The sequence below is a fragment of the Globicephala melas genome, chromosome 10 (assembly GCF_963455315.2).
Source record: "Globicephala melas chromosome 10, mGloMel1.2, whole genome shotgun sequence".
Taxonomy (NCBI): Eukaryota; Metazoa; Chordata; class Mammalia; order Artiodactyla; family Delphinidae; genus Globicephala; species Globicephala melas.
Window position 1 is genome coordinate 88074582 of NC_083323.1, and position 18154 is coordinate 88092735.

Sequence of the window (18154 nt, forward strand, 5' to 3'; positions counted from 1 at the left end):
TGGCTTCAAACCCAAGTTCTCTCCCTTTCATGTGGCTGATTAAAGGTAACAAGTGCTAACTTTGCCCCTGTTGATGTGTTTCATTCCTTAGAGAGGAGGCTTTGAGTGATGTGACTCGGCACATCAGAGTATGGATGGCCTCATACCTGGTCCACTTAGTCAGGTCTGTTCACTGACCCACAGAGATGTGGTTCAAGTGCCTCCCTGGCTTAGATTACATGGGTTATAACTTTAATTGGGGCAATAAGAAAGGGAAAGCGTGGCTAGTACAGATAATAAACAGATACGTTCTTTTTTAAAGGATAGGAACATTAATTTTTTTTTTTTACTTCTGCTTTTCCCCTACTAAATCCAAATCTATTTTGATAGTTATGCTTAGGGAAGCAGACACACTTTGCCACCATGTAGAGAAGTTAGAAAGATTTCTGCTGGAAAATATCTGATATAAAAATGGGTGTGATAAACATTTTAAACTGGGTGAATGGTCCCTATGTTCTTTGGGAGGCTTCCATAATAATTTCTATTGATTTTTTAATAAGAGAAAAGCTGATGAAATACAGGCTTTTATGTTAGTGAATTCAGCTAGCAACATTCTTTGTTCTCTACAGATGTTTTGGTTTTAAGCAAGATGGGAATTTCATGGATTATTTTCCCCAGCTTTTCCCAGGAGTAAACAAAAAGGACTGTGAATATGTGGAAACATGCTGCTCTCAACCAAGGCTGGACAATTAACTCCATAGCAGACTCACCAAACACTTGTGGCTCATAATCCTTTGTTAGTGACCATTCACGGAAGGTAGAATTTATGACCCATATCAAGTATTTCTCAAGTTGTAACTAGGTTATGGCACAGTAGATTAACTTCTTTTTAAGTAAGTTAACACAAAAACAGTTAGTTTGAGAGAGAATTGAGGGAAATATAGATTTCCCACATAGGTAGAAAATAATCTTTTGTAAATTTAAATTTGGTTTTTATTTTATAAGAAGCTCTACCAGAGAAGGTGTGGTCTTGAAACCTTTACTGATGCTTTGGTTATCTACAGAATCCCATAGGAAAAAAATGTGAAGAGAAGAGAATCAAGAGGTAAACAACCAGAAAGAGAGATAATAACACACTGCTGTTTTACATATATTTATTCACTGGTCTAATTGGTCCACATTGCTGCTTATCTCTGTTTCAACTTCTGTAAAAGCTTAAATCTAAGATTATAAGATTAATCTGAATTAGTACCCTTCACTGCCAAAATTTCTTCATTAGCCTAAAAGTCATGCTTGAATAATTAAAACATAGGGAAATTTTTTGCAAACACTATATACCAGAAACCTTCAACATCTGATTTTAATATTACTTTATAAGAAATTATTTAAATACTTGATTAAAATACCATATATCTACTTCTTTTAAATGAAATAACGTCATACAAACTCTTTAATGACTATTGAATACATTATGACTCACATGCTAGAAGTTTTCTTTTTAGGTAGGTAGAAACATTTATTAAACAAAAGATAAAAGCCCACCAATAGCTTTTAGAATCAATTTTTTTTTTCAAAAAGATGTCCTTTCACATTATTTTAACATGCTTACTTGTCATTCAGCATAATTTTACTGTCACCTGAGAAAGGGTATGAAACGATATTTGTGCTTTTCTGCTTCGAGTTTATTTTTGAAACGTCTGTCACTGGTTGAAGTTGTTAGAATATGGTACTTACTCCTAGTATGCAGTTATTTATAGCATTTTAGACATTTAGAAATGCTGGATACCTCATTTGCCTGTGTACATGAATTTTACCTTTCTTATTAAATTAAAAATTTTAAGACCGACTGGGTCTCATATGTTAATGTATCCTCCACAGCTTCTGGCACATATTAAGTACTCAAGAGCTCATGGATTCATGAGTTAGACCCTGCTACAGCCCAAAAGGATATTAGAGTTGATAACCACTTGGATATTTATTATGAAATGGAGTCAAGGTCATGGACTCAGTCTTTGTAGGCTTTTACCCTTGTTATGAATGCAGATTATGAACTATAAACCATCTCATAATTGCAATATGACCTAATAGAATTGGGCGATAGAATGAAATTCTACCAATATGAATCATTGGCTGTTACTGGAAAGCCAACTTGAAGACTCTGGAGATGGGCAGGACCTTATATATTCAGTTTACATGTGAAGTGACCAAAGTGTCTTTCTAAATGAAGGACTACATGTATATAGTATATTTAGAAATCCATATTTTTCAAGACAGAGAGGAAAGAAGTAAGGTGCGTATGTTGTTTGAAAACTGAAACAAGGATCAAAATCAAATCTTTACTGCAACAAGGTCAACATTTATTTAGCACTACCCAATAAAACTTCTCTGCTATGATGGAAATGTTTTATACCTGTGCTGTCCAATACGGTACCATGAGCCAGATGTGGCTATTGAGCACTTGAAATGTGGCTAGTGAGACTTAGAAGCTGAATTTTAAATTTTATTCGATGTTAATTAACTTAAATTTAAATAACCAAGTGATTCAGGGATACTGTATGGACAGTGCTGTTATAGGTTAACAAGGATCGGGTATAATAAATTAATTGGATTCTACTATGTGACAGGTACTGTGCTAAGTGTTTATATTAATTATCTAATAGGGTTATTATGAAATGTAAATCAGTTAATACACATAAAGCACTTAACATAATGCTCATGCAAAGTATTCACTATTAGGTCATTTATCAGTCCTACAAGGCAGATGCTATTACCTTCAGTTAATAGATGAGGAAACATGAGTCCTACTGGAGTTAAGTAACATACCTGAGGAATGTAGCTAGTATAATGCCAAGCTAGAATTCAAACCCAGGAAGGCCCTGCACCAAGTCTGTGCCCTTAACAGCATCTAGTAGAACTGTCATCTGAAGGCTCTAAACCAGTTATTTTTGATGACTGTATTGACTCCAAACACCATGCTGATTTAAAAAAGATGTATTTCTCTACTACAATTTGCTGCAATTACTAGTGTATGTATGTGTCCAAAGGAACCACCACATTTTTCTCCCAGTAGATGTCTATTAGATCCTTCTCCTCTCACCCTGACTATCTGGTCTGTCCACTGGACAGTGGAAGGAAACATTAAAAAGTCCCCTGCTGTATGGTCACATTATCTTTAATAAAGGAGGCAAGAATATACAATGGAGAAAAGACAGCCTATTCAATAAGTGGTGCTGGGAAAACTGGACAGGTACATGTAAAAGTATGAAATTAGAATACTCCCTAACACCATACACAAAAATAAACTCAAAATGGATTAAAGACCTAAATGTAAGGCCAGACACTATCAAACTCTTGGAGGGAAACATAGGCAGAACACTCTATGACATAAATCACAGCAAGATCCTTATTGACCCACCTCCTACAGAAATGGAAATAAAAACAAAAGTAAACAAATGGGACCTAATGAAACTTCAAAGCTTTTGCACAGCAAAGGAAACCATAAACAAGACCAAAAGACAACCCTCAGAATGGGAGAAAATATTTGCAAATGAAGCAACTGACAAAGGATTAATCTCCAAAATTTACAAGCAGCTCAATACCAAAAAAACAAACAACCCAATCCAAAAATGGGCAGAAGACCTAAATAGACACTTCTCCAAAGAAGATATACAGATTGCCAACAAACACATGAAAGAATGCTCAACATCATTAATCATTAGAGAAATGCAAATCAAAACTGCAATGAGATATCATCTCACACCAGTCAGAATGGCCATCATCAAAAAATCTAGAAACAATAAATGCTGGAGAGGGTGTGGAGAAAAGGGAACACTCTTGCACTGTGGGTGGAAATGTAAATTGATACAGCCACTATGGAGAACAGTATGGAGGTTCCTTAAAAAACTAAAAATAGAACTACCATACGACCCAGCAATCCCACTACTGGGCATATACCCTTAGAAAACCAGAACTCACAAAGAGTCATGGGGCTTCCCTGGTGGCGCAGTGGTTGAGAGTCCACCTGCCGATGCAGGGGACACGGATTCGTGCCCCGGTCCGGGAAGATCCCACATGCCGCGGAGGAGCTAAGCCCGTGAGCCATGGCCGCTGAGCCTGTGCGGCCGGAGCCTGTGCTCCTCAACGGGAGAGGCCACAGCAGTGAGAGGCCCACGTACCGCAAAAAAAAAAAAAAAAAAAAAAAAAAAAAGAGTCGTGTACCAAAATGTTCATTGCAGTTCTATTTACAATAGCCAGGACATGGAAGCAACCTAAGTGTCCATCAACAGATGAATGGGTAAAGAAGATGTGGCACATATATACAATGGAATATTACTCAGCCATAAAAAGAAACGAAATTGAGTTATTTGTAGTGAGGTGGATGGACCTAGAGTCTGTCATACAGAGTGAAGTAAGTCAGAAAGAGAAAAACAAATACCATATGCTAACATATATATATATGGAATCTAAGAAAAAAGAAAAAAGGTCATGAAGAACCTAGGGGCAAGACAGGAATAAAGACACAGACCTACTAGAGAATGGATTTGAGGATATGGGGAGGGGGAAGGGTAAGCTGTGACAAAGTGGCACGGACATATATACACTACCAAACATAAAATAGCTAGTGGGAAGCAGCCGCATAGCACAGGGAGATCAGCTCGGTGCTTTGTGACCATCTAGAGGGGTGGGATAAGGAGGGTGGGAGGCAGGGAGACGCAAGAGGGAAGAGATATGGGAACATATGTATATGTATAACTGATTCACTTTGTTATAAAGCAGAAACTAACACTCCATTGTACAGCAATTATACTCCAATAAAGATGCTAAAAAAAAAAAAAAAATTCCCCTGTTGGTCAACAGAGAGTACCCAGGACCATGACTCAGTAGACTCAATGTATTAAATGTACCACCCTCGAGTCAAGTTGCTAGGAAGTCACCTTACATTTTTGGCTCTCAGTTTCTTAATCTGGAAAATAAGCAAGTGATCAAAGGCAGAGATTGGGAGGGAAACCAGGAAAAATCCTTGCTTGTTCTACATCATTGGGTTGCCATAATGTGAAAATGAGATAGTATTTTAAAAATACTTTTGAAAAAATTCTAAAGCACAGTACAATTGGTATAATATTCTAAATTACTGTCCTTGACCTTTAATCAAAGTATACTGAGATAACCCCTGAATACATCAATATTATTGTGAAGAGAAAGGTTTGAGACAATAACTGTGAACAAATGTTATGAATTATTAAGAAATGTATTTATAAGCTGTACCATGGTGCTTTTAGTTTGTTCATTCCATTCTGTTTTGAATAGCTCTTTGGGGAACTCCAAGCCATTAGGAAAGATAGACTACTGAAAGAGAGCCATAAAGGAAGCTTATTATTTCTGTTATTTCCCCAAGGGACTTACCATTTCTAGCAGGTTTAAGAGCAGGCGGCTGTGTCTTCTGACAATATTATAAGCTCGACAGCAAAGCTCCACAAAATCTTGGAAATGCTGTGGGTTTTTCCCACCCTCTGTAATAAAGTACTCCATCTCTGAAGTAAAAATAAAAGGGGCTCTGTCCCTATAAACCAAAAAACAACACCAACCATAAGCAGGAAGAGAAATGGTTTGAAGGGTTATATTAGGCAGTGACAACAACTTATTTCCATTTGAAATTTTTTGTTATATTCTAATGCATGAACCTCCTTCATTGTAGGACAGCTGGAGAAACTTGCTAACTGTAGACTTTGAATAATGTAGCTGAACTGCAACAGAGAAGGAAGGGTAAGTTATTTTACAAAGTTGACCTATATTGGCTTAAATAGTTAATTCCAAGTTATATTTGATATGAATATTATTCATTAAAATTAATTTAAGGCCAAATTAATAATTAAGGTGATTTCACAGAAAGTATATTTATTGCTAAATTTTTAAATGATAGAACAGATCATTTATTTAACCTCATGGTTTTTTGTTTTTTTTTTTTTTAAAACCTTTCTTTTTCCCTTAGATGGTATGCTGACCCTTTAGGTAAAAAGTTTCAGGCAAAAGCTAAGATATAGTGGGCCAACATCAGTCCCGGGATCCCCCTTTTGGGCCCCACAGCCAGCCACCACTGGGACCCTGTCCTGCCCACCAGTGGGTTGGCAGCCTCCTCTTGAGCCAGAGCTGGACAGCCAACCAGATGGGGGCCAGCCCTGACTACCTGTGCACCCACAGTAGTCTGCCTCATCACAACAGAAGGGCCCACTCAGCCCACATAAAGGGCACCCCTAGAGCATACAGCTCTGCCGACCAGAGGGTAGTGTGCTGTTGGGCCCCATAGGACATCTCCTACATAAGGCCATTTCTGCAAGGTCAGGAAACATAACTGACTTGCCTAATACTTAGAAATAAACAGAGAATTAGGCAAAATGAGGAGACAAAGAAATATGTTCCAAAGAAGGAACAAAACCCCAGAAGAACTTTGGAAGTGGAGATAAGCAATCTATCCCATAAAGAGTTCAAGGTAGATTGTACAAATGCTCAACAAATTGGGGAGCATTATTTACAATAGCCCAGATATGGAAGCAACCTAAGTGTCTATCGATAGATGAATGGATAAAGAAGACGTGGTGTATATATAACGGAATATTATTCAACCATAAAAAATAATGAAATCTTTCCATTTGCAACAACATGGATGGACCTAGAGGATATTATACTAAATGAAATGTATCAGACAGAGAGAGACATATATACCACATGGTTTCACTCACATGTAGCATTTAAAAAACAAAACAAACAAACATAGCAAAACAGAAACAGACTCAGAGAACAAAGTGGTGGTTGCCAGAGGGGAGGGAGGTGGGGGGATTAGTGAAATAGGTGAGGGAAATTAAGAGTTACAAACTTCCTGTTATAAAATAAATAACTCACAGGGATGTAATGTATAGCATAGAGAATACAGTCAATAATATTGTAATAATTCTGTATGGTGACAGATGGTAACTAGACTTATCATGGTGACCATTTTGTAATGTATAAAATATTGAATCACTATGTTCTACAGCTGAAACTAATTATGATGCTGTAAGTCAGTTATAGTTCAAAAAAAAAAAGAAAAGCTAAGATATGTAATGACAGGTTCTTTCAGAAGGTAATCTGAAAAAACAGATGTTACCAACTTACTGTGATATGCTTAGTAAGGGAAAAAAGAGGTAACTATATTTCATTTCTGGAAAAACAGAAAAACAAAGGACCAGAAAGAAGGACCAGAAGATCCTGTTTTCCCTATATTTGTCAGTTTTTTCTCATGTTATTTGAAACACGAAGAGACCTGAGATGAAGTGTTAGTGCTTCTAATAGCGAGAGCAGAGAGAAGGCTGCTCACCCGCTCTGTGATGAGGTCTCCCTAACTGAATAAGAGCAAGGATGAGACAGAGTTTCAATACTGATTTGGCTAAAGGTCAACTAGAACAGCAGTCCCCAACCTTTGTGGCACCAGGGACCAGTTTCATGGAAGAGAATTTTTCCACGGACCGGGGTGGGGGTGTGTGGTGGTGGTGGGAGGGGATGGTTTTGGGATGATTCAAGTGCATTACATGTACTGTGCACTTTATTTCTATTATTATTACATTGTAATATATAATGAAATAATTATACAACTCACCATAATGCAGAATCAGTGGGAGCCCTGAGTTTGCTTTCACTTGCCACTCACTAATAGGGTTTTGATATGAGTCTGCAAGCAATTGATTGATTATGGTCTCTGTGCAGGCAAACCTGTCTGCTAATGATAATCTGTATTTGCAGCCACTCCCCAGCGCTAGCATCACTGCCTCAGCTCCACCTCAGATCATCAGGCATTAATTCTCATAAGAAGCAACCTAGATCCCTCGCATGCACAGTTCACAGTAGGGTTTGCCCTCCTATGAGAAACTAATGCCATCTCTGATCTGACAGGAGGCAGAGCTCAGGCGGTAATGAGAGCAAAATACAGATGAAGCTTTGCTCGCTCCCCCGTCGCTCACCTCCTGCTGTGCAGCCCGGTTCCTAACAGGCCACCGACTGGTACCCGTCTGTAGCCTGGGGGTGGGGACCCCTGATCTAGAAGCATTTGAAATGCGAATACAGTTTTGAGTAAAACGTTGTTAAAAACAAAGATTTTTTTTTTTACATCTTTATTGGAGTATAATTGCTTTACAATGGTGTGTTAGTTTTTGCTTTATAACAAAGTGATCAGTTATACATATACATATGTTCCCATATCTCTTCCTTCTTGCATCTCCCTCCCTCCCACCCTCCGTATCCCACCCCTCTAGGCGGTCACAAAGCACCGAGCTGATCTCCCTGTGCTATGCGGCTGCTTCCCACTAGCTATCTACCTTACGTTTGGTAGTGTATATATGTCCATGCCTCTTTATCGCTTTGTCACCGTTTACCCTTCCCCCTCCCCATAGTCTCAAGTCCATTCTCTAGTAAGTCTGTGTCTTTATTGCTGTTTCACCCCTAGGTTTTTCATGACATTTTTTAAATTCCATATATATGTGTTAGCATACGGTATTTGTCTCTCTCTTTCTGACTTACTTCACTCTGTATTGACAGACCCTAGGTCTATCCACCTCATTACAAATAGCTCAATTTCATCTCTTTTTATGGCTGAGTAATATTCCATTGTATATATGTGCCACATCTTCTTTATCCATTCATCCGATGATGGACACTTAGGTTGTTTCCATCTCTGGGCTATTGTAAATAGAGCTGCAATGAACATTTTGGTACATGACTCTTTTTGAATTATGGTTTTCTCAGGGTATATGCCCAGCAGTGGGATTGCTGGGTCATATGGTAGTTCTGTTTATAGTTTTTTAGGGAACCTCCATACTGTTCTCCATAGTGGCTGTACCAATTAACATTCCCACCAGCAGTGCAAGAGTGTTCCCTTTTCTCCACACCCTCTCCAGCATTTATTGTTTCTAGATTTTTTGATGATGGCCATTCTGACTGGTGTGAGATGATATCTCATTGCAGTTTTGATTTGCATTTCTCTAATGATTAATGATGTTGAGCATTCTTTCATGTGTTTGTTGGCACTCTGTATATCTTCTTTGGAGAAGTGTCTATTTAGGTCTTCTGCCCATTTTTGGATTGGTCTGTTTGTTTTTTTGTTATTGAGCTGCATGAGCTGCTTGTAAATTTTGGAGATTAATCCTTTGTCAGTTGCTTCATTTGCAAATATTTTCTCCCATTCTGAGGGTTGTCTTTTGGTCTTGTTTATGGTTTCTTTTGCTGTGCAAAAGCTTTGAAGTTTCATTAGGTTTATTTTTGTTTTTATTTCCATTTCTCTAGGAGGTGGGTCAAAAAGGATCTTCCTGTGATTTACGTTATAGAGTGTTCTGCCTATGTTTTCCTCTAAGAGTTTGACAGTGCCTGGCCTTACATTTAGGTTTTTAATCCATTTTGAGCTTATTTTTGTGTATGGTGTTAGGGAGTGATCTAATCTCATACTTTTACATGTATCTGTCCAGTTTTCCCAACACCACTTATTGAAGAGGCTGTCCTTTCTCCACTGTATATTCCTGCCTCCTTTATCAAAGATAAGGTGACCATATGTGCATGGCTTTATCTCTGGGCCTTCTATCCTGTTCCATTGATCTATATTTCTGTTTTTGTGCCATTACCATACTGCCTTGATTACTGTAGCTCTGTAGTATAGTCTGAAGTCAGGGAGCCTGATTCCTCCAGCTCCATTTTTCGTTCTCAAGATTGCTTTGGCTATTCGGGGTCTTTTGTGTTTCCATACAAATTGTGAAATTTTTTGTCCTAGTTCTGTGAAAAATGCCAGTGGTAGTTTGAAAGGGATTGCATTGAATCTGTAGATTGCTTTGGGTAGTAGAGTCATTTTCACAATGTTGATTCTTTCAATCCGAGAACACAGTATATCTCTCCATCTATTTGTATCATCTTTAATTTCTTTCAGCAGTGTCTTATAATTTTCTGCATACAGATCTTTTGTCTCCTTAGGTAGGTTTATTCCTAGATATTTTATTCTTTTTGTTGCAATGGTAAATGGGAGTGTTTTCTTGATTTCACTTTCACATTTTTCATCATTAGTGTATAGGAATGCCAGAGATTTCTGTGCATTAATTTTGTATCCTGCTACTTTACCAAATTCATTGATTAGCTCTAGTAGTTTTCTGGTAGCATCTTTAGGATTCTCTATGTATAGTATCATGTGGTCTGCAAACAGTGACACCTTTACGTCTTCTTTTCCAATTTGGATTCCTTTTATTTCCTTTTTTTCTCTGATTGCTGTGGCTAAAACTTCCAAAACTATGTTGAATAAGAGTGGTGAGAGTGGGCAACCTTGTCTTGTTCCTGATCTTAGTGGAAATGCTTTCAGTTTTTCACCATTGAGGATGATGTTGGCTGTGGGTTTGTCATATATGACCTTTATTATGTTGAAGTAAGTTCCCTCTATGCTTACTTTCTGGAGGGTTTTATCATAAATGGGTGTTGAATTTTGTCGAAAGCTTTCTCTGCATCTATTGAGATGACCATATGGTTTTTCTCCTTCAATTATTAATATGGTGTATCACATTGATTGATTTGCTTACATTGAAGAATCCTTGCATTCCTGGAATAAACCCCACCTGATCATGGTGTGTGATCCTCTTTATGTGCTGTTGGATTCTGTTTGCTAGTATTTTGTTGAGGATTTTTGCATCTATGTTCATCAGTGATATTGGCCTGTAGTTTTCTTTGTGACATCCTTGTCTGGTTTTGGTATCAGGGTGATGGTGGCTTTGTAGAATGAGTTTGGGAGTATTCCTCCCTCTGCTATATTTTGGAAGAGTTTGAGAAGGATAGATGTTAGCTGTTCTCTAAATGTTTGATAGAATTTGCCTGTGAAGCCATCTGGTCCTGGGCTTTTGTTTGTTGGAAGATTTTAAATCACAGTTTCAATTTCAATGCTTGTGATTGGTCTGTTCATATTTTCTATTTCTTCCTGATTCAGTCTTGGCAGGTTGTGCATTTCTAAGAATTTGTCCATTTCTTCCAGGTTGTCCATTTTATTGGCATAAAGTTACTTGTAGTAATCTCTCATCTTTTGTATTTCTGCAGTGTCAGTTGTTACTTTCCCTTTTTCATTTCTAATTCTATTGATTTGAGTCTTCTCCCTTCTTTTCTTGATGAGTCTGGCTAATGGTTTATCAATTTTGTATATCTTCTCAAAGAACCAGCTTTTAGTTTTACTGATCTTTGCTATTGTTTCCTTCATTTCTTTTTCATTTATTTCTGATCTGATTTTTATGATTTCTTTCCGTCTGCTAACTCTGGGGTTTTTTTGTTCTTCTTTCTCTAATTGCTTTAGGTGCAAGGTTAGGTTGTTTATTCGAGATGTTTCCTGTTTCTTAAGTAGGATTGTATTGCTATAAACTTCCCTCTTAGAACTGCTTTTGCTGCATCCCATAGATTTTGGGTTGTCGTGTCTCCATTGTCATTTGATTCTAGGTTTTTAAAATTTCCTCTTTGATTTCTTCAGTGATCACTTTGTCATTAAGTAGTGTATTGTTTAGCCTCCAGGTGTTTGTATTTTTTACAGATATTTTCCTGTAATTGATATCTAGTCTCATAGGGTTGTGTTTGGCAAAGATACGTGATACAATTTCAATTTTCTTAAATTTACCAAGGCTTGATTTGTGACCCAAGATATGATCTATCCTGGAGAATATTCCATGAGCACTTGAGAAAAATGTGTATTCTCTTGTTTTTGGATGGAAGGTCCTATAAATATCAATTAAGTCCATCTTGTTTAATGTATCATTTAAAGCTGTGTTTCCTTATTTATTTTCATTTTGGATGATCTGTCCATTGGTGAAAGTAGGGTGTTAAAGTTCCCTACTATGATTGTGTTATTGTTGACTTCCCCTTTTATGGCTGTTAGTATTTGCCTTATGTATTGAGGAGCTCCTATGTTGGATGCATAAATATTTCCAATTTTTATATCTTCTTCTTGGACTTTTTGCAGTGTCCTATAATTTTATAAGTATATATGACCCTGTTATTTCCCAAACAAACTACCTCTTCCTTTCCAATATTTATACCTTTTATTTCTTTTTCTTCTTCTCTCTTTCTCTTTTTTTTGCCTCATGGCACAGCTAAGACCATCAGCACAGTGCTGAACAGAAGTAGTGAGAGAGAGCATCCTTGCCTGGTTCCTGATCGCAGGGCAAGATGTTCAGTCTAGTCATTCAACTGAACATTTGATATGAGCTCTAGATTTTTTCCGGGTGCCCTTTACCACTTGAGAACATTCCCTTCTATTCCTGGTTTGCTGATTGTTTATGTGAATATTTTGCCATGCACTGTTTCTACATCTAACTGAGATTTTTTTTCTCCTTTATTCTGTTAATGTGGTGAATTATACTGACTGATTTTCAAAGGTCAGCTAAGCTTAGATTGCTGGGAAAAAAGCCTCTCTGGGTTATGACCTGTTATTCTTTTTATATATTGCTGGATTCGTTTTGCTAATAGTTTCTTAGGGAGTTTTACATCTGTGTTCACAGAGGACAGTGCTCTGCAATTGTCCTTTTCTTGTTAGGTTCTTGTCTTATTTTAGCCTCACTGAATTAGGTAGTATTTCCTCCTCTATTCTCTGAAAAAGCATGTGTAAGAATGTCTGAAGTTTTCCCAGTGAGGGGTGCTCCTGGTGTCTTGTGGGTGGAGGTCCCACAAAAAGACCCGTCCTGCCCCAGCATCGACAGTGCTGTGCAGGCGGCAGACACTCCGCGAGGGGCGTGCAGCTCACATGCTTCCATGCCCATGAGGCCTCCACACAGTTACATGGCTGCTTCCCCACCTGCTCCTGGTCCAGCATCACCTGGGAGCCTGTCGGAAATGCCAGTCCTCAGGCTCACCAGCCCGGTTGACCGGAAACCCTGGAGAGCCAACCCTGCATGATGGGAGCACCAGACATGATGTAACTCAGAAGATGCAAGAGGAAGGGGAGCAGCAGGGGTTTCCAGCTAATTTCAACACTGCTCCAGAGCTGGGCACAGATCAGATGGAGGACCACGCTACTAGGTGAAAAGTGCCAGCCCTTCTCGATCCCCATGAGCCAGTCCATGGCTGCGCGGGGACCGTCGCACCCGCCGCCCAACGCTCTCGGCCCTCAGCTCGTGGCGGCGGTGGCAGAGGCCGGAAGTCCATAAAGATTTTTGAATGAATTGAAGACATTTTAAAATTTGAGCCTAGGAGCCTAGATATAACTAAGTTCAGTTCAAGCAGTAACTGAGGAAAGTCAAGGATTATTGAGGAAGCCTCTGAATTTTTTTGGTTAATTTTATGTATATATGTGTATATATGTATATAGTTGTTTGTTTGTTTGTTTTTGGTCATGCCGTGGGGCTTGCAGGATCTCAGTTCCCTGACCAGGGACTGAACCTGGGCCTCAGCAGTGAAAGCCTGGAGTCCTAACTTAGGCCACCAGGGAACTACAAGGATAATTGTCTTCTTTACTGTTGCTATGCTTAGCTATTTTAATAAAAACATAGTAGTGAAACTGCACCTCAGATTGGGTCTTGAACCCACTTGCTGGGACTCGAACTCAGCCTAAACCCAGATTGGGACTTGAACCCCCGAGGCCGGAACTTAAACCTGGCCAAAACCCTGATTGGGACTTGAACCCATGCAACCAGGACTCGAACCCGGCCAAAACCCAGTGTCTTCCAACTGAGATCACACAGCTGGTTTCAGTACTTAAGGAAGCTCAGATTCTTGATGTCTCATCGCAGAAAAAAATTCAGTGAGAGACAAGTGATAGGTAAGAAGTGGATTTATTTAGAGAGAAACACACTCCACAGACAGAGCGTGGGCCATCTCAGAAGGTGAGAGTGGCACCAGGGTATGGGATTGTTAGTTTTTATAGGGGTGGGTAATTTCATAGGCTAATGAGTGGGAGGAGTATTCCAGCTATTTCAGGAATGGGCGGGAATTTCCAGGAATTGGGCCACCGCTCACTTTTTGATCCTTATGGTCAATCTTGGAACTGTCATGGCGCCTGTGGGTGTGTCATTTAGCTTGCTGATGTGTTACAATGAGCATATACTGAGGTTCAAGGTCTAGTAGAAATCTACTTCTCTGCCATCTTGGACCCATTTGGTTCTAATCAGTTTATGTGATGTCCTTGGGCTATGTCATTCTTTCAAAGGTTGTGTCCTGCCCCCTTTCCTCCTGTTTCAGTAGAGCTGGAAATCTCACTAATTGAACTTAATTAACCAGACCTTTCAGAAGTGTGTATATTCAAATCAGAAAGCCACAACTCAGGTATTTTGTAGCTCATCTGGGGCAGTGGAATCTAATTGCAGGCAAAGTATTTTGATGAAAATAAGTAAGCTACCTCTGTCTGGCTGTGGTTTTTAAATTTTATTGTGTGATCCATGCTACCACTAAATGTCTGGAGGAGAAGCTGATGTAATAATTTCCCCACTTAGCTTTATATTCATTCATTCATTCAAGAAAATTTATTGAGCACCTAGACACTGAGAAATTTCTTAAGCATCAAGTCCAAATTTTAAAATTTTTGCTCAAAATCCTTTTATATTTGGCCTACATTGACTTATCTAGCCTGTATGCTATGAATTTACTTTACAGCCCTTTACTTTGGCCAAGCTGGGAGCACAGATGTTGAAAACATGAGATACAGCATGGGTTCTAATCCTGGACCTGCTGTATCTCAGTTTCCTCATCTCTGAAATGGACAAGCAATACCTAACCTAGCTCTTCAAATTGCTGTGAGGATTAACTAAGAACATATACACAAAGGCCTGACACAGAGAGGACTACACACTTGTGAATGGCTATATGAGGTTCTATGCAGAGGGCACAGACTGCAGGCCTGCCAGCCAGGCTTCAAATCATGTTTTACCACTTAGTAGTTCTGCAACCCTCAGCAAGTTACTTATCCTCTGTGTGCCTCAATCTCTTCCTCTGTAAAATGGGGATAAGAGCACTCGACTACTGGGATTGCTGAGAGGATTAGATGAGTTAAAGCATGTAAAAGTACTTAGAACATAGCCTGGCACATAGTAAACACTCAATAAATTTTAAATACTCTAACTAGTCCCCAAACTAATAAAAATGTTCTAGAGCTGAACCTAGTCGAAGCTAAATCACCTTTTCTCTTCAAAAATGCCATCTGTAGAATCCCATCTTTCCTTCAAAGTTTAATTTACTCCCAGCTCTTCCATGTAACCTCTTTGGTTGCATAAGCTCTTAAGTGGACCTTTGAATTTGGCAGCATTTTTTACATATCACTCACCCACAGAGTCATCACTACTGTTAACATTTTAGTGAGTTTTAGCAATATCCTAGACTTCCATAATCAGAATAAAATCTTAATTTTGTATATAAAAGTTTTCCAATTCTTTTTTCTTACTCTCTATACTGTTGTATATTTGCTATGTTGAATGAAACTTTTGAAATAATTTTGAAAGAGCATAAATTTTACAACTTCCTGAAATTTTCTTTTCTAACTTAATAGATACGCTTTTCTTTTCAATAGAGAAAAGTATGTTTGATCAAAGTGATTTCTCTCGGAAAGTTTTTGTAGTTATGCTTAAGTTCATGTGATAACAATTTCCTTCTTCCACGGTAACCACCATTATAAATCAGATGAAGAAACATTATAGTAGAGAGTCAAATACACAAAGGAAACATATCCGTTAGAGAAAATATAAACTAATAATAATACTGAAGAACCCAAGTTTAGCTGTGTTTCAATTATTACCATAGTTTAAAATGCTGCATCTTTTCTGTATGATTTGCATGGCTCACTTCTGAGCAATTTTAAAAAATAACTCAGAATTAGACTAAAACTTTTCTAGAAATGGAAAGAAGCCTCACGTGTGAAACAGAATCCTATCCCATCCCTAGAGGCTGTAAGAGCTGCAGCTGGTACGTGATTTATCAATCTACTCAAATGTGAACCTAATCCTAGGTTACAGAATTAGGGTACTGGAGCCTGTGTCTGAAGTTTAAGTAGGACTTATAAACCTGAGATATAAATTGGCTGTGGCAAGAGGGAAGATTGGAAACGATTTGGTCTCTTAGAATCTATACTGTGTTGCATTCTGAATAAAATGTTGAAAATCTCTCATTTATAGCTGTGCAAATAAACGAGAAATTTCTTGTTGTGACTATCCTACCTTTTTTTGTTGTTGTTTCCAGATAAGTGGTCTTACTATTACCTGCCTAAGTCCTAACTATTCATGCTTCTGTACATTTTACCTGTATAGTTCCCCACTTCTGGATATCTTTTCTATTTCTCTCTCTCTCACCTGATGTCGTCATACTAAGGGATCAGGATAAAAATTTTTTTCTTTTAAGGATTCTTCTTCTTTTTTTTTAATCCCAAAGGCTATGCATTTATTCCTTTCTAAATGGTATATAATTTCATTTTAGGACAAGTAAGTATGTGTTTGCATTAATGAATATATGAAATGACAAAATTATTGAAATGGAGAACAAATTAGTAGTTGCCAGGGGTTAAGGATAGAGGGGGATTGGGGGGTGAGAGGGAAGTGGGGTAACATGAAGCATCCTGGGGGTGATGAAGCTGTTCTGTATCTTGATAGTATCAATATTAATAAGCTGGTCATGATATTGTACTGTAATTTTATAAGATGTTACCATTGGGGGGAACTGGTAAAGGGCACATGGGATCTCTTTGTATTACATCTTAAAACTGCATGTGAATCTACAATTATCTCAAAACAAAATGTTTAATTAAAGATTGTATAAGACATCTGGAAATAAATATTGATAGAAGCCTTGGATGTAACTGATACCAGTTTGCTGGAGACAGTACAGTGAGAAGAGAAAAGGACTAAGATAAATCTTCAGGAATCTGACATCTAGTGGCTTGGTAGAAGGGAATCATCCTGAATTGAACACTGAGTAGGGGAGAAAAACTAGAGGGTGATGATGCATCATAGAAGGCAAGCAAAGAGGGTATTTTGAAGAAGAAATAGTCAACACTGTTGAAATCTGCTGCTAAATTAGGTAAAATGAGGAATAAATATTGTTGGGTTTAGCATTATGGTCATCATTGATTTTATCAAGTAATGAAGAATAAAGCCAGATTGAAGTGGTTATGGAATAGGAGGTAAGAAAAGGAGACCAGGAGTTTAGAACCTCCTTCAGGAAATTTGGGAAGGTGAGCAAAATGGCATAGAAACTAATTTTTGGGGGCAAGGTTAAACTGTGGAGCGATAAGCATATTTCACAGGATTATTTAAAAGAGAGATGAGGGAATTCCCTGGTGGTCCAGTGGTTAGGACTTGGAGCTTTCACTGCTGTGGCCCAGGTTCAATCCCTGGTCAGAGAACTAAGATCCCAAAAGTCACACAGTGTGGCTAATAAATAAATAAATAAATGGGAGAGGAATGCAAGGAAAAATGAATTATTGATAGCATAATGTATGTAAGAAGATGGGAGGGAAATGGTTCCAAAGCACAGATGGAGGTATTGGCTTTAGAAATGAAAGACTAATCTTCTATTATCACAAGAAAGAAGTTTATATGCAGATGTAAGTTTGTGAGTTTTGTACTGAGTACAAAAGCAGGCTCTGTTCTATTTCTTTTTATTTTTTCCCAAAAAAGTAGGAGGTGTGGTTGTCTGTCTAAAATAAGTAGTAGTAGGGAGGGTGGGAGGGAGGGAGATGCAAGAGGGAAGAGATATGGGAACATATGTATATGTATAACTGATTCACTTTGTTATAAAGCAGAAACTAACACACCATTGTAAAGCAATTATACCCCAATAAAGATGTTAAAAAAAATAAAAAATAAAATAAGTAGTAGTAAATAATGGGTTGGAGAGATCTGAGGTTTACCCTGTGAGGATAAGTATTGTGGGATTGCTGGGCCATGAGGATGGCCCATTTGAAACTGAGGACAACATCTGCCCTGTTGTGTCAATGCTTTCTTGCAGTGCTAGGCTGCTCAGCACCACTAGCCCTCACAGTGGAGACTGCCCTATTCTGAAATACATTATTAAGGTAATAGACCAAGCATGCTAACTGTAATGGATGAGCTCTGAAATAGCAGAAGTGCTGTATCCTTAAAATGAGCATTATTTCATTTATTGAACTATTCCTTAAACAAATATGTACATACTTGAAAAATGAATGATGTTTGATTTTAAAGTATCG

At 38.2% G+C, this 18154-nt stretch overlaps 1 protein-coding gene across 2 annotated transcripts in view; it reads right to left on the reverse strand.

Annotated features, from left to right (window-relative positions):
• The window catches only part of PIK3C2G (phosphatidylinositol-4-phosphate 3-kinase catalytic subunit type 2 gamma), a 328570-nt gene that overhangs the window by 116946 nt on the left and 193470 nt on the right, over positions 1-18154 (reverse strand). For both annotated transcript variants that reach the window (XM_060305870.2, XM_030841385.3), the window contains one exon: positions 5383-5539. In XM_060305870.2, coding sequence (XP_060161853.1) covers positions 5383-5539 — 157 coding nt within the window. The remainder of the gene's footprint in view (positions 1-5382; positions 5540-18154) is intronic.